The sequence below is a fragment of the Orbicella faveolata genome, unplaced genomic scaffold, assembly GCF_042242905.1.
Source record: "Orbicella faveolata isolate gen_17 unplaced genomic scaffold, um_ofav_v1 contig_1, whole genome shotgun sequence".
Lineage (NCBI taxonomy): Eukaryota > Metazoa > Cnidaria > Anthozoa > Scleractinia > Merulinidae > Orbicella > Orbicella faveolata.
The window spans coordinates 12935988-12960918 of NW_028301536.1; the positions used below are offsets into that span (position 1 = coordinate 12935988).

A 24931-nucleotide genomic window follows, 5' to 3' on the forward strand; every position below is an offset into this window, starting at 1 on the left:
CCTTTGTTCAAAGTAACTATCCGTGCCGGAATGGTCAAATTTTGTATTCATTTGACCAGAAATTAAGAGGCAAAATAAGTCACTTGACCTGCTTTACTATTTATCTCTTTCTTCGAAGTTTCTTCGGGGGTGGTTACATTTTACTCTCTGTTGTAGATGTTGGACGTATTCTTTTCTCCATCTCGACCAAAAGACATTCGAAAGATACTGCACACGTTTCCCATCTTTTACGGAGGTACAAATCAGCTTTCTGAAAGTTTCCTGGTGGAGGCATGACGACTTTTGACTTCATAGTCAGTATGTGGTTTAGTGTGAGTGGATCCAGATCCTCGGGATCGCTTGACGGGACAGTGAGCGGCCGATCGTTGGTGGTGCATTCTACCCCAGCTAACAGGGTTCTAAAGGACTCGTCGCGTCGTCAAAGGTGTGACCATGTTTTCGCATCAGTGCAAATAAAATTGATCTGACAGACTGTATCTGGTGCTCCCAAACTCCACCCATACGGGACGCTGCATGAGGATTCTGTTTCCATTGGATGACCCAATCAGGAGTGAAGTCTCTGCAAAGACTCCTTTCGATTGCGCTGCTGGTCCAGCTTGGCTAGAGCTTTCTTTAGTACTGTCTCTTCTCCCACGATGTTGGTGCCTTGGTCTGATCTGATCTCACGTACTGGCCCTCTCCTTACTATGAATCGTCGTTGGGCGTTTATGAAGGAATCCATTTCCAATGAGTCGGCCGTTTCAATGTGCACCGCTCGGTTAGCTAGGCACGTAAATAGTGCTCCATAGCGTTTAGCGTCTTTCCGTCCTTCCTTGATGTAGAAGGAACCAAAGTAATCAACGCCAGTGTACGTGAAGGGAGGAAAGGGTGTTATTCGCCCCTTAGAAAGGTCAGCCATCTTCTGTTCACCTGTCGTTCCACGAAGATGACGACATACCACGCACTTGGAGATAAAATGTCGCACAACAGAATTGGCGTTAAGTATCCAATATTGATTTCTTAGTTCGTTCAGTGTAATGCCCCTGCCTGCATGGGCGACCTTCTTATGGGCGTCGCGAACTATGAACTTCACGATCAAAATTTTCTTCGCGAGGATCACAGGATGCTTAAAGCCTTTTGAGAACTCTTGTGACTTGCTTAGCCTTCCGCCAACACGTATGAGTCCGTCCCGGTCCAGGAAAGGATCAAGGCGATAAAAGGTACTAGATTTCTTGACTTCGGACTTCATTGCCTTCGCAAATTGTCGGTCTGTTTCAAAATCTACTTGTTGAATTTTTTGTAGAGCTTCTATTTCTTTTGGAAATGCACCGCCTTGTACTAGTTTCAGAATGGCCTTCCCTGCTCTGTCATTAGTATACAACAGACAGGGACAATGCGACAGGGACAATGGGACACAGTGACGTCACAATACCCCAGAGGTTGACGTCATCAAAAATGATGACATCATAATCTACATATACAATAGTGACATCATCGGGATGGAGGGTTGTAGGGTGTCATTGGAGGTGTTACGTCATAATCTGAAAATAGGTAGAATGATGTAATAGAATTATTTTTAGTGACAGAAGTCACGTGATTTTCTCATTATAAAGAGATGAAATTTTTTCCAAATTAGTAAGCTTAACATGGGTCTCACTCTCTCTGCTCGTCGAATACGATTTAACAGCTACCGCTTACTGGCTAGAAATCTGATGACTCCTATAAGTGAAATAGGTTTGCTGAAAGAAGCATTTTGTGGTCTACCAGGTACCAAGCTTTCCAAGTTAAAGAACCTTCATTCTGAAGAACCCCTGCCCAATTCGGCCCATTATTGAGTATAGAATAGGAAGAAATACATTTCAGCAGGGTAATTTAGCAACAGAATAAAATATACTTTATTTCTATTACGTATACTTAACTTTCCGACCTGGGAAATATTAATTATGTATAGGCGACATGGAAATTGCTTTTCCGTGTTTGGACCGTCAATTAATATTATTTGTATTTTCACTTTAAATAGACGCTAAGCAGAAAAGAAATTTCCTTTAGACATGATTACTACCGGCTTTAGCGCCTTGGACCAAAGTCTATATGAATCTCGGTTGCGCCTTAAACGCCTCAGTCATTATAAAAATATATGACTGCGAATAAATCGATTTCTATTTGGTCTGTTAACTTAATAGACAGAATAAAACAACTCCGTTTGTTCAAATGCAATAGAGTTTTCCATTGCTCCTTTGTTATTGCAAAATAATCTGCCTGGGGTCATTAACGCCTAAAGTTATGCAAGTAGACAAGACCGAGAAAATGAACGAACAAATGTTTTTCAAGGACGTTTATTGCAATCAACTACTCTTTAACTATTGACAACTCTCAGAGCTCCAACTTGTCAAGTGATCATTACAAAGTCCTACAGTTTGTTCTCTTTATCCGGCCATGATCAAGTACACTGAACCATACTTTGTACTCAGAAGCCTTTTCGATAATTCTGTTTACACTGGTTGCGAAGTTATTAGTCGTTTCTTTCAATGAAACTTGTCAAACGCAAGAACGTGAGAAAAGTAAGGGGGATCTTTTTATTTCATTTCATATTACTCTCTTGGTTAGTAAAGCTATATTGTTTAATCTTCTTCCTTTGATAGATTACCTTTTGCGTGTCAGATTTGTTTTGCATTCGGCCTTTTCGGCTGCTTTTTCTCCTAAAAGTAACTAAATTAGCTCACACTTACGTGAATTGACCAAGAATAACAAAATCTTCATTTTATCATCATGCCTTGTCGAGTGCTTACCTGATTATCCATCAACTGAAGCATGAATCTATCCAATTTAATGCAATTATAAACTCACGTTTCTGTTAATTCGGTTTTGTTCGGGAAGTCTTTGGATCGCAAACACACAGCCCGGGTCGCACTGCACTGGAGCCAATTTTATATGAATAAGTAATAAATCTGTCAACAAGTAGCGTAAAATAAGTGCGACCCCAGTTTCAAAAACTTGCCAAATTTTTGCGGATTGCGAAAATTTCGCCAATCTTCAAAGAAGCCGAAGTGTTGCCTCGGCAAAAGCAAAATTTTTTTTTTTAACCATTTAACTGTCAATTTTTTAAAACATGTCTGGGTAAAATTACGGTGAGAAAAATTACTTTGACGGCTAGTCCAGTTTGGCGCGTGCGATGGCGGGACAAAATCATTGTTTACCCGGTCCATCTGACGCTTTTACAGTTATTTCAATGCAAACGAGGAATACGAGAGGCGTTTTTATTCAAATTCTTATGACTCGTACCCTGGATTCCGTTACTGGCAGCAATTTGAAGAGATGGCTTCAGGGAGACAATCTTTTTCGATCGCAAGTGGTGCAAACAACAGCACAAACGCAAGCAAAAACTGCTCGTCCAATTTCACGAGTTGCTAGCTTGACTTATAAACCCTCGGGAGATTGATGACCATTGATCGACGTAGAATCACACACGTTGGTATAAACAGCAGAGGGCCAATTAGTGTGTAAATGTATGGTGTCACGTGATGATAATTCCCTATCTGTTTGTGATTTAAAGTATTCGGCATTGATTTCTTCCAGTGCTTGAAGTATAAGTGGGATGGATCGTTTTGGCGATGGGTGGGCGGCGTTGCTGAGAAGCTTAAGAGGGCTGTAGTAATCTCTGGTGCTGGTGTTATAACCGGGTATTACAATTACAATCGGCGATTATCATAATCGGCTTGGAGGTGTAAAAACTTTGTATGTCACATCACACAAAACTGGGTCGTTGGCTCGAAGATCTATAGAAATGAGTTGTGGTAATAGTTCTAACAAAGCAGAGATATTAATGTGACGTAAATTGTTATCTCGTAGTAAAGTCGAAATGTAGTTCTCAATCCTTGTCTGTGAATCTGGTATGGATGACATGCCAACACTTGTACAGTCGATAATCTACTTCTCGAAGCAAGCGTTTGTACTGCATAGAGTAGCTAGCAGAATGAGTATGAATAAAGACATCTTGTATTCTGGAAAATGCTTGAGAAATTCGAGATTTACCGTGAAATTATTAACTGAACTATCATCTTTACTATTAATTTTTCGTGGGATAAGAAAAAACATCTTTCGAATGGCACGCGCGAGGTTTCGTCTCGGGATCCCACGCGTGCTACCAGAGAAAAATACAAGTGTGATTTGGTACCCTAGGAGCCTTTTCTGCCCGTTGTGCCCTATAAATTTAGCGAAGGAAACAAATTTCTTCAGTTTTAATCCAACTTTCGTAACGTAAACATGAAGAAACTCAAGTGCAAGCACTGTCCGATTCCTGGATGTGGCTCAAAATTTTTAGTTCGATTAGCAGACCATTTAAGGGCCCATTAACCGATCTTTTCGAGCCGTTGCTAGGGAAATTTAGTCTCATATAACCTCATCATTTTTAGTTAGTTCAGAGTTATTTCATGTGTTTTAACTTTTTCCTGATCAGTAACACCAGTAATGACGTCATCAGGCCACGCCCATGGTCATGTGACTAATACAGAAAAAATGCAAAGGCTCCCAGGCAAATTACTTTCCCGGGATTTTTTTCATTGATTTAGTATTTTAATTTAAATCCTCATTACGCTATGCATCGATTTTGTTTAATTTCTAAAAGGTCAGATTTTAGGAGCATTTTAAAATATTGAAAAATTCGTAATTTTCTGAAAAAAGCATGATTTCGAAAAAGGAATGCATAGCTATGTTGCCAACGTTGGCTTTAATCGAAATTCGTCGAAAAAGGCTGAATTTAATGAAAAACCGCGTTTCCTTTATCATTTAAAGAAACCGGAAGTGCGCGCGATATCTATTGGAAGTTACCCTATCAGCGCGTTCACAATTTACACTACCAGCGCACTTCGGTAAGATCAAACAAAGCCACACGGAGTTAGTTTTTCTCTTTCTATTGCTCTTGTTTTTCTGTCTTTCTCTTATTTTGTCTTTGCTTGTACTTTTTTTACTTTGCATTTTGCGAAACACAATGAAAAACGTCTAAAATGTAAGCAAATTTGCAAGTTTTTGTGACCGGAAGTGAAATTTCACCTCCTTAGCAACGTACGCGAGCGCGCGCATGAATCGGTTAATGGGCCCTTAAGTCAAGTACACGAATTGACAGACATTGAGCGAAAATATTGGCTACAGTTTGCTAAGTTACAAACAACCAACATGGTTCGTGTTTATGAGAAAGAGGCTGAACCTAAGAATGCTTGGGAGCAGGATCTAAATTTGAAGCATAGAGTTCAGTCAATCAGTTAAAAATATGGACCCAAGACTTAAACATCCCTTCCCGGCAATTGTCGCAGGACGAACCTGTTGTGGTAAAAGTCAGTTTGTAAAACGTTTACTTGAATCGGGGAAGGATCTCATCGATGGAGCCCCTGAAAACGTCATTTGGTGCTTCGGTATTTACCAACCCGCCTACGATGATATGTTGAGTATGTTGACAACTACTCCAAACATCAACTTCGTCGAAGGAGTTCCTAGCGACTTAGAATCTATTACTGATCCCTCCATCAGAAATTTGGTAGTCATCGACGATTTAATGCAGGAACTCAGTAACGATCAGCGAATTACCAATGTGTTCACGAAAGGTTGCCATCACTGCAATTTGAGCGTGATATTTATACTACAAAACATCTTTCACCGAGGAAAGAAATTGAGGGATACCGTGCCAGTTTGAACTTTCATTACTTGTATTTCTATTTTTAGACGCTCGCATTGTTCACCAAAATTCCAGGTATTGCACCATCTCTTTAAGCGCTTTATTTAGCGATGACGTTATTCTTTTCAAATGTTTTGACTAAGAAACTTATCTTTGAAAAAAGTATTATTACTTTACAAAAAGTGCATTTTGTGCGGTGCTTCAGTATTCCTGCCTGTCACTGGAAATGTCACAAACATCTAAAAAGTCACAAATAGGAAAGCGGCGCAACTTCTCAAGGTATAATTATAGTCGAATTAAGCATTCGCATGATTATATCGTCAAGTAAACCAATCAAGTGTTAACACGTTACAACATGATTTATAACAACAATTACTGCATACCAGTGCAAAACGTAGTTAACAATGTTCTCGAGCTCTACAGGACTATGGTGGAACAAATAAACGGAAACGTGACTATCAGATGTAATCTTACGCAATAAAACAACAGTTACACCCAGTCGACTCTGCTGGATTTTCTATATATTTATTAAAAGTGTTATATAGTGATATAAAGTTCGCATCACCCCAGGGAATTAGCCATTGCCCAGAATTGAATCTATCGGAATGTGAATTCATGCAAAAAACCTCTCAACTTTGATTTTGGCATCCTTCGAATAAAAGATGCCTGTGAGTATCACGACCAGGTAAAATTCCAATCTTGTAAGGATCAAATTTTTCTATCATTACTTTCTCTCGATTAATCGTTACATTGCAGACTTTAATCACTTCTTTCAGTTCTCATTACCTAGCTCTAGAAAGTGCGTTGGTTATAAAAGGAGAGATTAGATGTTGATTACTCCTGGGACCTACGTAATCACATGTAAAAGTACATAAACAGTGGAAATGAAAAACTGGATTACCGTGTGTTCGCATACCAAAGACTCCCCGAACAAAACCGAATTAACAGAAACGTGAGTTTATAATGGCATTGAAATTGGATAGATTCATGCTTCAGTTGATGGATAATCAGGTAAGCACTCGACAAGGCATGATGATAAAATGAAGATTTTGTTATTCTTGGTCAATTCACGTAAGTGTGAGTTAATTTAGTTACTTTTAGGAGAAAAAGCAGCCGAAAAGGCCGAATGCAAAACAAATCTGACACGCAAAAGGTAATCTATCAAAGGAAGAAGATTAAACAATATAGCTTTACTAACCAAGAGAGTAATATGAAATGAAATAAAAAGATCCCCCTTACTTTTCTCACGTTCTTGCGTTTGACAAGTTTCATTGAAAGAAACGACTAATAACTTCGCAACCAGTGTAAACAGAATTATCGAAAAGGCTTCTGAGTACAAAGTATGGTTCAGTGTACTTGATCATGGCCGGATAAAAAGAACAAACTGTAGGACTTTGTAATGATCACTTGACAAGTTGGAGCTCTGAGAGTTGTCAATAGTTAAAGAGTAGTTGATTGGAACAAACGTAATACCTCCAATGACACCCTACAACCCTCCATCCCGATGATGTCACTATTGTATATTTAGATTATGATGTCATCATTTTTGATGACGTCAACCTCTGGGGTATTGTGACGTCACTGTGTCCCAGTGTCCCTGTCGCAGAACTGTCTGTTGTATACTACTTCTGTCCAGTTCTTCTACTCTCAGGGGTTCGCGTTTCACCTTTGCTGTACCTCCCAGGTTGCCTGCTCTATCCCTGGGAAGTAATGCCCTTTCATCAGAGTTTGGTTTTAGACGGAGTATCCAGGCAATTGATTTTTTCATACAATGCCACTCGGAAAAGCGTGTGAGCCTCGTCAAAAGGTCTGCGTTCTCTTCAATATCCATGCTGTGCATAAGAACCTTCTTAACCTCAGGATCATTGGAGGAAACGTCGTCCAAGTCAGCAGGAAGTTGAGGCCATTCGCTCTCAGGTAGCCATGGGAAATTTGGACCTGCAATCCAACGATGCTGTTTGGATAGCTCGTGGCCTTTCAGACCTCGTGACGAGTCATCAGCTGGATTAATGTCAGTCCCAACGTACTTCCACTGGTTACGATTCACGCATCTCGTATTGTTTGCACGCGATTCGCCCAGAACACGTGAAAACGCTCCTTATCATTTCGGATGTACTTCAAAACAGTGGTACTGTCTGTCCAATACGTTTTACTATCAGCGCGTTCGTCTGATTCTCTGGCAATCGTCTCTTCCACTCGAACTGAGACTGTGGCCGCGGTAAGCTCAAGACGTGGAATTGTCATGGTCTTAACGGGAGGCGCGATGGCCTCATGGTTAGTGCGCTCGTCTCCGGATCGAGCGGTCCGGGTTCGAGCCCTGGTCGGGGACATTGTGTTGTGTTCTTGGGCAAGACACTTTACTCTCACAGTGCCTCTCTCCACCCAGGTGTATAAATGGGTACCGACGAACTAAATGCTGGGGGTAACCCTGCGATGGGACTAGCATCCTGTCCAGGGGGGAGTAGAAACACTCCTAGTCGCTTCATGCCACAGAAACTGGGATAAGCTCCGGCCTGGTGGGCCACTTGGCTCGTATGCAGACTTTACCTTAACCTTTATCTTATGGGAGCTACGTGCTCTTTGAAGGACCTGCTCCTTGTTCTCAGGAAAGCGTACATCATCACGGCGGAATGGAAGGGGAATCTTGTAATGACTATCTCCTGTATGCCGAATACCCAGGCTAGCTATCTTGAGAAACATCCTGTTCTCTTGTGAGTGCCCTTGTCCCTCGTCAAGAGTTTGTTCGCTGAAGTCTAGTTCCAACATCTTGTTCAGCGCTTATGGAGTAACGATTTCTCTGACTTTGTTCTCTACCATGAAGTGATGATCGAGGTGTCTTCTAGAACAGACTTCCCTTCCAGCAACTCTATGGCAATTTACTGTTGGATGGTCTTCATTGCACGCGTATAAGGGCCCAACTATTGCCCATCTAGCAACCGTTTTAATCACGAATGGACCACCATCTTCGCTTGCTAATATATCTATTGGCTCGAGGGCTTTCGGACAGTATGAGCCAATCAGAAAACCGATCTTTACATCAAGTAACTGCGGTGGCAGATCTGCTTCTATGCCTATAAGCTGTTTCCATCGTTGAGCAAGTTCAGGAGTTGAGACGTTTTCGCAGGTGGAAAGGTCCTTCTTGGTGAAGATCTTCGGTAATTGCATGGTATTGTCACCCTTTAAATCTGGAACGACCAATCCATTTCAGAACCTTGGCGTTGTGTATCAGCTGTGTATCAGTACCCTTTACACCCAGACTGGGCAAAATATTTTCTAGAACAAAGGAACCAGTACTGCAAGCATCAAGCATGGCATGAGTGAAGACTTCGCTCTCTACAGATCTTAACCTGACAGGAACGATGGATACAGCGGAAACAGATTTCTCAGTGTCAGAGGCATTACAGGTTGCCTCGTCCATTTCAATATGGGCATTCACAACATGATTCTTCTGCAGCAGAGGAGTCCGAGGGGGATCTGCTGCATGGAGGCTACTTGATTGAGGCAAAAGTTGTCATCATGAAGTCCCGAGGGATAACGACGCCAACACTTCTTATAAGTTCTCCTCTGGGCGAACCCGTTAGATCTGTACCCGGGATCATAACATGCGAAACATAGCTCTTTCTCTTTAAGGAACTCTTTTATGTCTGGTAAACATCCCTTCAGGTAGGCTTGGCAGTCATCTAAGTCGTTCCCCTTGTTGCAAAGTTTACAGATGATAGCAGGGTTACGTGAAACAGGCTTTTAGCCAGCAGTTACATCTGTTGCATGATTAGAGACGTGCAGGGCGCGAGTACGGTCCCCGTATGTTTTAGGCTTCCCAGAACCTTTGCCTTTGTTGGAACGATCAGGTCGATCCGATGAGCCTTCCAAGCGACGGCGGGCTTCTCGCGAAAAGACTGGATCTGTTGTAATCCCTGCTCAAGTGTTTACGAAGTTCACGAAATCATCAAACTTGGGGATCGTTCCCCTAGTAAGTCTCTTCTTATTCGCCTCTTGCCGCTATCGGTCTTGGAGCGGAAAAGGAAGCTTTGACACCATACTTTGTAAGTTGTGTGGATGGTTGAGGATGGATAGAACGGTTAGGGTCGACATCGCACTCTGGCACTGACCGAGGAAGATGCAAAGTCGGTCTAACGTCAGTTCATGTACTGACCACATGTAAGGCCACTCGTTGATCTTCTTAGTGTACGCATTCGATATCTTGTAAGGATCTCCGTTCTTCCCCTTTAGGAGCTTCTTAGCATCTAAGTAGCCGCTGTTTCTATCAAGGTGTAGACATCCTTTGATGAGCTCCTTCTGTTCTCCTTGCAAATATTGCTCCAGGTATTGCAAACGAACATCGTTAGGGCTGACTTCAGCTTCCACTTGCGATTCAAAACTTCTAGTAAATGTGGAATATTCCAGAGGATCGCCAGTTAATTTAGTCAGTGTCAGCAACGGAAGTAAACTCTGTTGTTGTTGTTCCGCCAACAATTCGGTTAATCTGTTTTGTTTCTGAAGAAATTCACAAGACTGCCTTGTATTTGGCTGCATATCGGCAACGTGAAACTCAGGCGCGAGAGGGTTTAACTGTCGTTGTCGCGCCGGCTTACGAGGTGTTTGTATCGTAGGAGCACGACCATGGAAAACCGCAGTGAAGTTCACGCTCATTACAGTGTTCGAAATTGCGCTTGGAACAGTACAGGTACTAGACACAGGCGGGAGAGACGGCCCAGAGAGGGAAAATCCTGGAATACGAAAGGCTTCCGGAGGCATTTCTGGCTGGTGGCTTAAATCTTCCTTGATGCCATTGTCGATTTCTGCAAACACACGTTCTCAGACTTGAGCAACTGCTAATTGTTCTTCTGAAGGTAACTTCTCGGCCTTTTTCTCCGGCTCTTTGCAGTTGTCCCAACATAGCTACCTTTGCTGTTAATTCGGCCGCTTTTACCTGTGATTGAGGATCTCGATGACGCTTGTGGACGACGCGATGCTCGCGCACACCTTGAACTGGCTTGAGATCTGACCTCCAAATTCTGCTCGATGATCTCTTTCGACGACGAAATCCAGCAAACGGTTTTTCAATCAAATCGCTTATTTGTTACCCTTTTCGGCATACCAATCGTTAGCTGGTCACCTTCACCCTCGAGGTTGTCCAACAGTGCAGCAACACACCTCGTAAATTCTGTAACACGAAATGCGGTCAGATTCCTTTCCACGACATCCAAGTTTTCTTCAATAGTCGACAAAGAATCGATTTCCTTTATTTGCCGTTGCACTCTTTTACCGACAGTTTAACAGTGTCCATCGACGGTGAGCGACGTAGGCCTTACCTTACTCGATGCGCTGCCTTTGCCGTTTCATCGTGTTAATGAGCATAAGTATTCAGCTGTCGGAAAACACCTGTCGGAAAGTCACAATCAAGCCCAACCAAAAACGCACGAACAATTCAATATCTTAGAGAAGTTTAGAGGGAAGCTGGAATGCTTGATTTACGAGATGTTGATAATCAAAGAAAAAAGACCAAACTTACACACACAAGCGGACCCTATTCCAGCAAAAGTGTTTAATTAGCTGACACTGTTGCTCACATTTTGCTTTACTTTTTAACACCTAAGCTAGTATATCTGAACTGAACCTTTTTGAATCTGCATTTAATAATGGTAACTAGATGACGCCGAAACGTCATGTTATAGCGTGTATTTTTCTTTTAAAATGTTTTTCTTTATCTTCTTTAAAATTCTCGACATCCATTTTTGTACATTTTCGTACACAATAGATATTTCCTCGATATCTTGCCAAATTTCAATCTTTTACGAACATTAGAACTCACGTTTAATTTTTTGGACCTTTATTTCCGAGAATTTACGGCCGTCATTAATTTTCCTTGTTCCAAGTCTCGGTTGATAATAGCGTCGTGCATAGTTTCTAAAAATAGATTGCATCACAAGAGACCCCACGGGAATTACAGTCCCGTAGAAGGTTTTGTATGAGCGCGTTTTCTTCTAGACCAGAAAATCAGGCAAAAAAAGGACATATTGGTGGTCTAGGCTTTCAATTAGCTTAAATAATGTTATAATATTATTATAACATTATTTAATATATCGTAATTTTTTTTAATTAATAATATAATATTTTATTATTGTTTTAAATTAAGGGCCATTTATACTTTCTATTCATGTAGTTCAGCAGTTTCAAACAGGTGCCACATTTTTAAAACGTACCTTCAAAGTAGAGCTATTTTCGTGTTTGGTTCAAAACTCGATTTAACGGGTAGAAAATCTTCTTTAAACCGTTGAGGAAACAACCTTGAATTACAATTGCAACATGGCTAAACAAACTGCTATGATATATCTATAGTTGAAAAAAGGAATTGGGACTTTTGAGCGAATATTAATTTTTTTAGAGCGCCGGCAATATGTGCTATTTTGCAGTTTCGGCACGCACGCAACTTGTGTCGAGTGGACCGAACTTCAATTAATCCTAGAAAAATTCAATGAGAATTTTTAATCAAACAAAACTCATTTTAGTGATTGACTAGGTAAGGGCTTCGAAATCCCAGCTTCTCAGAAAAATCGAATTTTTGAAGTAAAATCAGTGATCAGTTTTTACAGAGACAGCCTCTTAAGGTCCAAAAAACGTGAGTTCTAATGTTCCTAATAGATTGAAATTTGGCAAGATATCTAGGAAAGACCTATTGTGTAGGAAATTTAGAAAAATGGATATCGAGAATTTGATCGTAGGGGTACTTAATCTCTTATTCCAAAGAATTTCATGTTGTTGCGGCGGTTGGAATATTCTTGTTTTATTTGACGGCGTTGCAACCCGCTGAGCTTTCTAGCTCTTTGTTTGCGTCTCGACTCAACTTTGGCTTTTAACTCATCTATGTTTTCCCGCATGAAATGAAGATATTTCTCGTGCTCTGTTTTTTTTCTTCGAATTCGAAACTCTTGCTTTAAGGTGGTCGAACTCGGAAAGTATGAGAAGGACTTTGTCCAATTTGTCCTCGACATGTTTGAATTTGTCGAAGCACAGCTTGACCTCGTCTGGTTGTTGTTCTTTGTCATCGGTTTGCGAGCTTCGTTCTGATCTGACATTGTTCTTTGGATTATCTTTTTTGGTAGGAGTGTTTGTGGTTTCTACAGTCACTTCACTGTTAATGGTTCAAGGTTATTTATCATCGCCAAGCACGGTTTTAAGCAGGAATAAGCGGAGCAGATAAAACCGCGCTCGCCATCTTCGCTTCGTCCGAGTCTTTTTTCAGTAGTTTTCGTAGTTTCATTTTAGCGAAAAAAGTTTAGAGGGTAAGGTGCACTTAAAAGTAGACTGAGGTAAGAGTGGACGCTGTTGGTTTGCCATAGGTACCTTCCCGCGTGACGAGCGAATATTAACTTTTCCAACAACCCTACGCACTTACTAAGGGGGAAGTCTTAGGCTGTTGGCTCTGTCCCGATCCCATGACTTCTCAGCAGATATTACGAGTTGTTACCACGCCAGTGAGGAAGGAAATACTGCGTTAGCGAACAAGAACCTTGTAGAACAGACGGGGGTAGAACGCGTTGGTGACAGTTCATGTAAGCAGTAGACCACCTTTTTAAGGGTTTCTAGGGGTAATAACCCACGCGGAATGTTGGGAGAACACGAGAAAACCTTGTAAATCACGAGCCGTTAGGCGAGTGATTTACAAGCTTTTCTCGTGTTCTCCCAACATCCCAAGTGGGTTATTACCCCTATAAACCCATAGAAAGTGAGGTCTATTGCTTTTATAAAATAACTGTGGTAAATGTTTGCCAAATAGTAAAAAAATATATTGTACTTTCGTAATCAAGTTGCTTATTCTCAACGATTCCCTTATTATACAAACAATTCTTCAATCAGTGTTGTTTTTGATGACAGGTTATACTTTCATGTTTATTTTTATTTTCAATTCATATTTTCATTTTCAGAGGGATTTTTCCCAAAATACAATTCCTCCTATTAATCAACGTAGTCTTCGGTGAATTCAGTTGAAGAAATTTTAAATTCCGCCTGTTAACTTAGTCTTTGGTGACCTCGGTGGACGTATGTTTACCCGTTGCCATGACATCGAAATTCTAATAGCAGAGTTTCTGTGAACATTACACAAGATAGAGTCAACTTTAAGTGAAATGCGCCAAACATTTGTGACATTGTACCGTGCGTCACCGAGGTTTTTCAAAGCTTTAAACATAAGCTACCTTCATACTTCCTCGACCTTCAACCATTGCGCAAAATGTGGCTTTTATAGAAGAATTTGCATACGGCGTCATTTTAATATTTAATTAATGTTCCTCACCCACCTGAAATATAAATAGCTAAATAGCGAGGCACGAGGAGGAACTGAATCCAAAAACAAACTTGAACCAAAGCAGGATAACCGGATTTTATAATGTGGCAAACTCCTCACCTTCTTCGTGACGAGCCCAAAGAGAGCAGCTTTACGTTCAGAGCGAGCTTGATATCGTCATCCAACTAAGTTTATTCGTCAACACTTCCTCCTCTATACAATGTACATTGACAGGTGCGCTCGAAAAAAAATTACTCAGTTGAAATTACTTTATTTATTCATCCTTGTAGCATCGCAGTCAAGGTAACTTAAATAAATTATCTATTCAAGTCTCTACTTTTGTTGCTGTACGATGTGCAGCAAAATGATTACGAATTTGTTAAGGAAAAGCAGCAAGGAATCTTAAAATGTGTTTTGTTAACTGGGCAGCCTGGGGCGAGCCAGGTTCATGTTTGGTCACGTGATTGAACCCAGTCTTCCACTCGGGTGCGATGCCTCATGGTTAGTACGTTTGACTCCGGATCGAGGAGTCCGGGTTCGAGACCTGGCCGGGGACATTGTGATGTGTTCTTGGGCAAGAAACTTCACTCTCACAGTGCCTCTCTCCACCAGCAGTAAAGTGGCCGAACACAATTTTCACGCGCGCTCTTGATAATGCGATTCAGCGCGCGCACAAGGATTACAAAAAACAAACATGGCGTCGATACTAGGCCTTGGCGGATTGTGCTCCTAAAAGTGGCATATTATGCTACTAGCAGTGCTCGAAATTTTGCCAAATAATGTCAAAATTATGCCAGAATTCCCAAATTATGCTCCTGATTTCCGAAATTATGCTCATAAAATGACGTAAATTCCGTACATAGAGGCGCGCAATAACGACACCAAATTATGATGTTTTTCAAATAAACTGTTGTTGTAAATTTATTTGTCTTTTATGGCAGTTTGTCTCGGCCGTCAGCTGTCCAAATTAGCTGCCTAGCAACTAAGCATGTCAGAACAAAGTCAATACTACTGTTGGCGTAGCTAAAACACGCATTGAAAGGACATACTACCTAAATTTAATTTATTTCTGTAGAAAATACACCATATTTACTAAATTTTATGAATTTATGCTCCAAAAAGTGCTAAAATTTTCTAATTATGCCGTGGCAGTGCTCGTTTAAAAAATTTTGCTTTTTTGCTCCAATTATGCCAAAAATTATGCTAGCACAATCTGCCAAGGCCTAGTCGATACAGCGATCATTTTAATTGGTCAATTCCCACACTATCTGTGCAATTTTTCCTTATGATTGAGCGCGGTGTATTGATGGTTTTAGTCTTTTAACGAAGGGTATGTAAGAAAACGTAACGATGCAAAGAACTATGCAATTTTCAGATTTTTCACTGTTACCGAAAGAACCCAGTTAAGGACGTTCGCGCGAAAATTTTCTAGTCGACAGATTTTGAGATAAAGCGTGTGGAAAACTGCCCTGATCTGGAGAAATTGGCCCGCGTAAATCAGCATGATCTCAAGGATTTTTAGCTTAAAATATGAAAGAAGAATCACCGGAGACAAACTATCCTAGTAACGTTTTGTATAAGTGAATCCGTTGCGTTAATAATTCCAGATGTTGCCTACGTGTTCACAAAACTTAACCCTTCAAAAGGCATTTGAAACTGCCGCACAGATAAACGAAGAGCTCAAGAAAACGGAATTCGATGGTTCATTTTGCAAAAATTCAAACTTCTAATCGATAGATTTTCTTCATTTTTTTGCCAAACGTAGAAAAATAGGGGTCACCGAACGTCCAAGATCGTTAAATCCAAGCAAAGCTATAGCATTGGCCATCTGCCCTATCATTGTTCATTTTAGTAAGTCAAAAAATTGCAATTAAATGCGAAATAGATTTCTCAGAAATACGGCTATTTCTCGACAAGAACTCATTAGAATTTCACGAAATTTAGCACGAAAATACTTTAGGAATTAAGTAACTGGAGTATTGAAAAAAATTCAAATTTGAAATTTAACCGAGGAAATTCTAGATACATTCCAGTTAACCTCCTACAAGAAATAATTTAGGAACTCTCTGTTAAACTATTATTAAAATAATGTCAACTTGTGAGAATCGTTACAAGCTTGCTGCGTGCAAATAATATAGAAAATCTAATGTCTAGATTTTCTGCAAATAAACAAACCCATTTTAAAGGCCTGTTTGTATTTATTCGTGTTGCCATGGCAACGGCACATAGGTCAGCTTAACTTTCAAAAAACTAAAGTTTGTGTTGTTAAGGGGGTCTTATACTCTCAGATATAAATTTTTCTCTAAAAAACCATTGTTTTGGAACATGAAGATTCAAAATCCCTGTCCATTTGTAAATCGCATTTTGAAACGATTTTCCTCTAATTACTCCTGAATTTACGTTTAAATAAAGAAATCTGAACACTTCTAGCTATATTTCAACATAGCAACACCCATAGCAACCATTGTTTACAGTCTAGAAGTACTCACAAAATGGATTCAATTCAGTACATTTTAATGATACTTTACACAAACGCTTTAAAGATGTGTAGTTATGAGAATTTTGCATCATGGTCCTGAACATTGTTTCTTCTACCATCTTATACGCTCCTTATACTTGGTTAACATTTCTATGACTGGTGTGTATTCGGGTGTTCAATGAAACATTTATGTAAAACCTTTAAATATACCCCTTCCCCTACCCCTAACCTCCCCCCCCCCCCCCCTAGTTCACAGGGCTAATTTGGGCTCTCGGAGACCGAAGTAAGACTTTAAAGCCTTTTTTCTCCAAATGACCAAATAGACGGATCATCAATATCTCGCACACGATATCTCCACTGGGTTTTAACTGAATGCTGTCAAATTTTCAACATTGGTGAAGGACACAATTATCTAGGTCTTAAACCTCCAAAATTTGCAATTTATGAAATTTTTCCCTGTTATTTAGTTAATATAGTTAATATTAGTTAATATTAGTATACTTTTTCAACATTTCATGTGAAAAAAACCCTCAAAACACTGTTTTCTGAGGTTTGTCTCCTGGACAACTTGCTTATGAACAGGATGAACTTAATTCCAGACTTCTCGAACCATTCATTATTACGTTATCGTGTTTATAATGAACATCACTTTTTAACACTTAGGAGCTAGTTATTCATTAACTATCGTGGCACGTGACCTGGAAAAGCTCATTTTTGAAGTCAGAGTGCAAAGTCCTTTCACGTGATACCAAAACTGTTCCACAGAGTTGTTTTGCAAAAAAAAAAAAAAAATTTTTTTAGGTATAAGACCACCTTAACACGCTTGTTTCCATTTTTGGCGACCAAAGGATCAAGGGTTTTAGAGAAAAAGATGACTGAAACAAGGGCAACAAAAACTGTGTTCAGCCACCTTTAATGGCTACCGGCGAATTTAATGCTGGGGGTAATCCCGGCTGCGATGGGCTAGAATCCCATCCAGGGGGGAGTAGAAAATACTCCTACAGATCTGGTGGACCATTTGGCTGGCATACAGACTTTATCTTTACCTTCCACTCGGGAAACCACGAAAAGGCCTGGGACTGTCGCCACAGCGAAAGGCATAATTAAGGGAAGGGACGGTTGAAGGTTGGGAGCTTTCATGCCGCAAAATATAAATACATTTAATAATCTTTCTAGAAATCCAGGCAAGTTAAGGGAGGATTACCACGTACATTACAAAACCGCAAAATTCACCTAGACAGTAAGGGACCCTGTCAACTTGTGCGAGTCGTACAAGTCGTGCAACTAGTGAAACTGCACTCATTAATTAAGTAAGGGACCCTGTCAACTCGTACGAGTCACACGATGTACAACTGGTGAAGTTGCAACGTACCACTATAGTCAATTGAGCGTTACAACGTGAGCAAGAAAAGTAGCAAATTATATTGTGCAGACAAAATAAAACTACGCTTGCAGACAAAACAAAAAATACCACAGAAACCATGCTCTATATACCTCGTTCTGTAAGCGTGGGCAGGCAAGTGATACGTTTTACGTGAGACGCTCATGAGAGCAATTTATGCCCCCTTCCATCGAATGGTTTTCAATCATATTGACTACAGGACTGGTTTAAGCCAACAGTCGAGCTCTGTTTGCTAGAGCGCTTAAAATAACGACAGCAACCTGCTGGGATAATAATTTGGCCATGTGTCGTGGCCGCTTTTAATTGATTAATTACTAACTAATAATTAACTACATCATAACATAATAATCATTCATAAAGTATATAAAGTCGATTTAAAAGTAATTTAAGCTCTAGTAAAGGTGAGGGCCACGAAAAAGGCAGCATAATAAAAGTACATATAAGTAGAAAGGCTATCGGGGGAGCAAGGGGCGGAGGCGGGTTGATTACTTGAACGACTTCAAGATTTAGCGTTACAGACTAAGAGGGCGAGTCACAGCTAGCATCGCTCTTTTACCCTCTTGTGCTCCAGGAAAACGAGGCTATGTACTTTTACTGAATAGGGTGTGACAATTACACAATCCTACTTTCTATTGTAATGAAATCGACTGACTGTCTCGTGATTCTTGCACAACTCCAAGGTATTGTCTAAGGTATCAAAGGTCTAAGGTGTCTACAACGAGTTCAACTCAATCATTGTAACTCCTCTCCCTTACTCAACAAAAACGGCGGAAACGCCGACGAAAACGTCGCCAAACAAAAGGTTTAATAATCGGAACAATATCCTCCGCAAAGCAAAAACGTGAATTACAACGGATTTAGATGCTCTACTTACGCATCACTTCACCTGGAGCTGATTTTTGTACCGATATATACATTGAATATAATACATCTAGCTTGGACAACTGCGAGACTCCAAAATTAAGCACAAAATTTTTGTTTTTTTACGAAACTTTATCGTTGCTTAAGCTTTCTATTTTTAAGAAAACCGTCCATTGCCCAGTATGAAGACAACACGGAGGAAAAGGGTATCTTTAAGTAAAATGCTCAGGAAAAACTTTATCTCAAAGGAAGTGACCGTCTCCCTTTAATCTTTTGAAGGGTAGATTGGTTATACTTACGTCCAATTTAAGTCTCGGAGTTGTGATCATGAGACCTAATATTCAGGGATACTTTAACATCAATGCAGGATTCAATCAAAATTTGATTGGACTTGATTGTAGTTATCCACGCAACACACTTTGCCTTTAGTAAATAATATATTTTACGGTCGTATTATATGAATGCTATTATAGCAGGCATTCATAAGGAGCATGGAGCCAAGCAAGAGAGGATAAAGAGTAAGAAAGTTAATCTTCCATATAGTCCTTACTCCCAAGGTCATCCCCATCAAATTATTTTTAGATAAGGTATCCAGTCCTCCTGCGGACAATGTTTTCACGGAGGATGTAAATACGACGAAAGCTGCTTGGGCTTTCACGTTAGTGCAATCACAGGATTCGATTCTTTTATACCATCCTAAGATTCCCGCGTTCTGAAGTTAACGGTGAGAGGGATTACCTTAAGAATAAGACCTGGTTAACTCCTTTAAAAGTTATCCTCTGTTGGTCCTGGTCATTCAGCTTTTGGTGCGTTTGTGCTAATTACCTTCTCTAGAAATGGAAGCCGAAGTCATTTCAACTTGTTGTTATCCCATCACTGTAAAAATACAAGAAGAGAAAATTGTTGAGGGAGATGACTTCGAGTGTCATTTAGTTACAGTGGAACCCCGTTAATCCGGTAACCAACGGACCGCAAAAGTCTGGCCGCTTTAACGGAGTGGCCATGTTAAAGGGATTCTCTAAATAAAAACTGACTGACTGTACTTTTGTCCAGGTCAGAATAAAGTGGCCTTAAAACCGAGGTGGCTGTATTTACGGGGTGGCCGTAAGGCGAGGTCCCATTCATAAGTTTTAACTCACCGGAATTACTGCGAGCAGCGCTGATGTCCAACTTCTCTCTGTTGAGATACTTGGTTAAGAAGCGTAAGACGCCCATACCACAACCAACAAGGCAAAAAAAAAAAAAAAAAGAAATCAAGAATATAGACAGTGCTATAACACATGCCAAGAACACTCGTCTGGCGACTCCGTGTCGAACACTTTGATGGGGTCACGTTCATTTTGAGAAAGGGCGTTACGTCCTTCAGCTGCCTGAATCCAAAACAATATAAGAAGGAGAGGTTTCCACAAACGTGAGATTTAATGGTTCTACACTATTCAGAGGCCTTTATATGTTTTGACCTAAAAGGTTGATCACAACGGAAAGTACCTTTTCCCTTAGAGAAGGCCGCTGGCCAGTGCTAAAAGTTTTGGTTCTGAATAAACACGTTGTTATGTTTAGTCAGTACCTTTTGGTGGCTGGAGAAGAGATTAATTCCACAACTCCAAGGACCTCTCACAAAACCAAATGCAAACTATTCACTCAGGCTCATCACAAAAATCAAAAGCAGCATTTTGAGCCAAATTTACTGGTCAAGAAACTTTCATCCAGCACCAATTGCGGGAAAAATGTTAAGTAGATTGAATTCTGGTTTTCATTATGTATTGTCGTACAAGTACAGCGCATTGTCTTGGACTTGACGCCAAAGACGGTTAGGAATAAACTATAAAATATTTCATCTTAAAACCAAAGCAAACTCAGTTATAGAGTGTGTGCACGTGACGTCATCAAATCCTCAAATCCAAAACTAAAGGGCCCCTAAAGGCTTTATCCTCATCAGACATAAGAGGTACTAAATTTATATCTGTTCACAACTTTCCAGCTCAATAGCATGCTTCGTTTGGAAACCAGCGCATTTTCGATTTCGGAGTTATGGCGGTGCGTGACATGAAGCTAAGACCGCCTTTGTCGAAAAATATACACTTATCTCGTGATTTTCAGCCATTTTAGGAGTTAAAGTATTAGGAAAAGAGCTTGTGTAAGTGTTTGTTGGTTCGGTTCAGATAATCAGTTGTCTAGATAGCCAAAGTGAGTTTCAGATGTTTACACTATTTTCCGGCCGCCATATTGGAGGACTAAGGAGGTCCTCTATAGTAGGCTCCATAATTTTGCGCGGAACAACTTTGGGACAACGCACACACCTTAAACTTGGAGAACTGTCTTCTTTATTTATCGTCTATAATATCGCAATTTCTTGACTTTATCCACTGAATGGTTTTTGATTTTATTTTTTATTGCGTGACAATGCACACACAGTATATTCGACCAAGTATCCATGATTGGACATTCAGTTGAAATCCATTGCAACAGAATAGAATTGTATATTCAGGGGGAGCAAATAACGCCTAAGGGAAAAACTTTGTATCTAGCAATAAGTAAGACTTCAACATGGTTTAGCTTGTAATAATCCTAGCTAGTCTATCTGTTGCAAGACCCTGGGGTAAAACGGCTGTGGCAAATTATCTTCTTGCTGAGCTGACTGATTTGACGTGACCAATAAAAAGAGACTCAAAACCTGACCGCAAGTCGGTCGGCCGGTAGGTTGTTCGGTCGGTGGATCGGTCGGTCGGTCGGTCAGCTGACCAGCCAGTCACTCCGCCCGTCCGTCCGTCGGCCGTCCGTCAGTCAGTCAGTCAGTCAGACAGTCAGACAGTCAGACAGTCAGTCAACCAGTCAGTCAGTTAGTCAGTCATTCAGTCAGTCAGTCAGTCAGTCAGTGAGTCCGTCAGAGAGTGAGTGAGTGAGTAAGTGAGTGAGTCTGTCAGTCAGTCAGTCAGTCAGTCAGTTGGTCAATCTGAACTTTATAACTTTGCTAATTTGTAACTCAAATCCAGACAAATTCGGATTATTACGTGTCCTACTATACCGTGCTAGCTTTAATGTAATTCCTTGTGATATTCAGCGCATCATCATAACGGAACTTGATCAACTGTGACAAACAGTCCGAGATCCCCTTCATAAACAAGTCCTCGCTATACGCCACGCCGTAACCACGGTTACGTCCAATGAACGTTGTAATGGACATCTGTTGTGACTTGTCTTTGGTCTTCTTGGACTCAATTCCGATAAAAATGTCTTCCATCACCACATCCATTGCGTTTCCGTCCATTAGCGAGTCGTACATTTCGTCTTGGTCTTCCATAACTGCAAAAAAAAAAAACAAGCACTAGTACCATTAAGGCCTGCATAGCATGATAAAACTGACGGCTTGTTTTCGTATACGCTGAGCATGCTTGTAATCAAATCCACGAGGTGCTAGTGCTGACTCAGTCTTGTACTAAATTTCATTTTTTGACAGTTTCTTCTAAGGCTTTTGAACATGTACCTAATTTTTCTGGCTGTAAACTAAAGAATATTGCTGGATTCCGTCTAGAAATTCAAAAGAAGGAACTCGCAACATCAAGTGAGAAGTGGCGATTTCATACTTAGTGGCAATTCCCTTAATCGTTCAATACCAGTTAAACTCATATGATAATTATGCGGCTCACATGTTATGTTGGTGGCCAAATTGACAGCGTTACGGAAAGCAGCATTGTCTTTCAAGACATCAATCTGCACACTGGGGATTTAACCCCCTCCCAGCGCTAAACAGGTGCAAGTACACCAATTTTGCTTTGTTTTTCGTTAAACTTTGCTTATATCCTTGGATTACTCTCTCGATCATTTTAGTCGGAAAAAACTGAGAAAATGTAAAAATTCTGACGTCATAATTAATGACGTCAACAACACGTGATATATGACGTTTATAGTTTCATACTATAAACCACATCAAATGATAGAGCACGACTAGGAGAACAATGTACTGAAAACCGTTTCTCAATATGACAAGTATTTTATGAATTATAACAATTTAAATTAATTTCAGTGTCCCGCCGGAACTATGCTATTTCCTTAAATTCAACCCTCTTGGTTTACTTCCTTCAGTTTTCACTGAAAAATGCTACGAATTCGATAAAATGAAGATCTTGGTGTACCTAACAATCGTATCGTTTTAGATTTTTCGTTTTCGCCTTTAGAACGATAATTTATTCTCTTAAATAATCGATGACGTAACTTTTTGTGACGTCACACAATAGTTTTTGGTTGCTTATAAACGCACGAATGACCTTAATTTGGATTTTTTTAGCCTATACCCGTACTTTTCATCACAAGCAATCAGCCTGCAATATAAGTGGAGTTGCAAACACGAAAAAGAACTTTCATTTCGAAAATTTTATCCCGGGGGGGGGGGGGATCACTGCTTTACTGAATGAGCATTTCTTGAAGTTCAAATTGTCATATCTCCTTTAATATTTCAGATATTAAAAAACGGTTTTCAGTTTTCAACTTCTCTCATTGCCCTCTTTTGAAAGCGTTAAAAACTTTAAACTTTAAATCAAGAGTATGGTTTGACGTCATCGACAATGACGTCATCATCTGAATTTTTCTGCCACTTTTTTTGTCAAAAAATGTGGACTTGTGTCCTCTATCCACTTGCCAAGTTTGATAATGGTATGTCAAGTATATTTGAAGTTATGCTAAAATGAGCGCTCAAAGGGGTTTTTATCCCCAGTGTGTTCAACGGAAATGATTCGTTTTATCAATTATTGGAGCAGTAAAAAAGCAACATATACAGCACATTCAAATGGCAGACTTTTTTTTACTGTTTTCGATAGTTTCTTTTCCTTTCTCGGCGCTGGAATGTTTTTCATTTTTTCAGAAACTTTAAGTTAAGACTATATTTCCAATATTATAATAGGAATCTAATAAAAAGGTATCTTGAAAGAAACAAAGATATTCCCATCAAATAAAAACATTGAATACTTCAGATGCCCCACAATCGCGAAAGCAAGGGCCATTATCCATAATGACTTGAGTGATTCTCCGCAACTTCTCGTTATTCACACTGGCACTAACGATCTGGCATTGACCACCCCAACAGACGAATTTATCTCTGAACTTTCATCTTTTAATACAGAGGCAACTACAAAGTTTCCTGAGGGATGGTACGTTTTTAATTGGGGAGGGGGTGGGGGGTGGGCCGGGGCTTCGAAGGGGAGGGTCATAAGTAAACTTTTTACAAATTGGGGAGGGTCAAACCCGTTTTATTCGCAACCGGGGGAGGGTCACAGTTTTTTTTTGGCAGGGAAAAAATTACTCCATGTCGCTTAGTTGACTCTTATTTTTTAAGAAACACACGAATTGTATAGAAATCTAAAAATTGTATATACAAGCAAGGCTACCAGTCGAGATTAATCTAAATTGTTTACAGGTGTCGAAATGTTATATCAAAAAACTATCTTGTCCCCACTAACATAATTGTCTCTCTCGACCCGTGCCCGCTTTCGTCCATATTTTGACGGCGGTAATGTTTCCGCGCGGGGTTCTGGTATAAAATCAGTCTCCGGTGACGATTCGTTACTTCAACTACTCGGGCTTGACCCGACAACTCGATCTACTACATCACTTTGCGAGTCAGTTTCAACCTCGGAAAGTGATGAGGTCACTTGTTGCTCTACATTTCTTAGCGGGGGGCTGCCGAGGTTGTTGACATGCCATTGAACCATTGATCCGCGACACAACGACCGTTGAAATCGGCTTTGTAACCTCGTCATGTTGGCAAACCAAGACCCGCGGGGGTACTAGACCGCAATTTGTCAACCAAACTTCTTGTAACACCGGGGGTCCCTTCAGGTCGAATTTACAATTCAAAATAAAAATCGCACAGAACGCTTTTGCAAAATGGCTTCAAAACTAAAGAAACGTAACATCAACGGCGAAAGCTCCGTAGAATCTGAGGAGATACAATCATTTTTGAAGTGGAAGTCATGGTAAGTTTTCACGTTTTTTGATTTGTTTGTATAAAATATTCCCGAGCTGATGAACTAAATTTGCTTCTCTTAGGGTGTTGTGGAATTACGAATATTGTGAGGAAACTGTAATGGAAGCCAGCAAATTTTGTCCGGTGCATACGAAGAGAAAAAAAATGCCGGCGGCAAATTGAGCTCTGTTTTGCTCGGGAGAATTCTTAACGAATTATGGGGAGATGAAGTTAAATTGTGAGGCGAGGACCACGTAACTCAAAGGTGCATAAGCGTGAAAACCTACCATGACCCCCGC

The 24931-nt window shown here is 40.3% G+C and overlaps 1 protein-coding gene and 3 pseudogenes across 1 annotated transcript; all 4 read right to left on the bottom strand.

Annotated features, from left to right (window-relative positions):
• Positions 1-544: 544 nt before the first annotated feature.
• On the bottom strand, positions 545-1228 carry LOC110054769 (uncharacterized). The gene has a single exon (XM_020761125.1). It carries the CDS (start codon positions 1226-1228, stop codon positions 545-547), a length of 684 nt encoding a protein of 227 aa, XP_020616784.1.
• A 7197-nt stretch (positions 1229-8425) lies between these two features.
• LOC149118139 (uncharacterized) lies at positions 8426-9646 on the bottom strand (annotated as a pseudogene).
• Positions 9647-10550, bottom strand: LOC149118140 (uncharacterized; annotated as a pseudogene).
• An 8914-nt stretch (positions 10551-19464) lies between these two features.
• LOC149118141 (uncharacterized) lies at positions 19465-21989 on the bottom strand (annotated as a pseudogene).
• Between the last annotated feature and the right edge of the window lie 2942 nt (positions 21990-24931).

Excerpts from the sequence above, each read along its gene's own strand:
- LOC110054769 (XM_020761125.1), bottom strand. The coding sequence starts at position 1,228 with ATGAAGTCCGAAGTCAAGAAATCTAGTACCTTTTATCGCCTTGATCCT.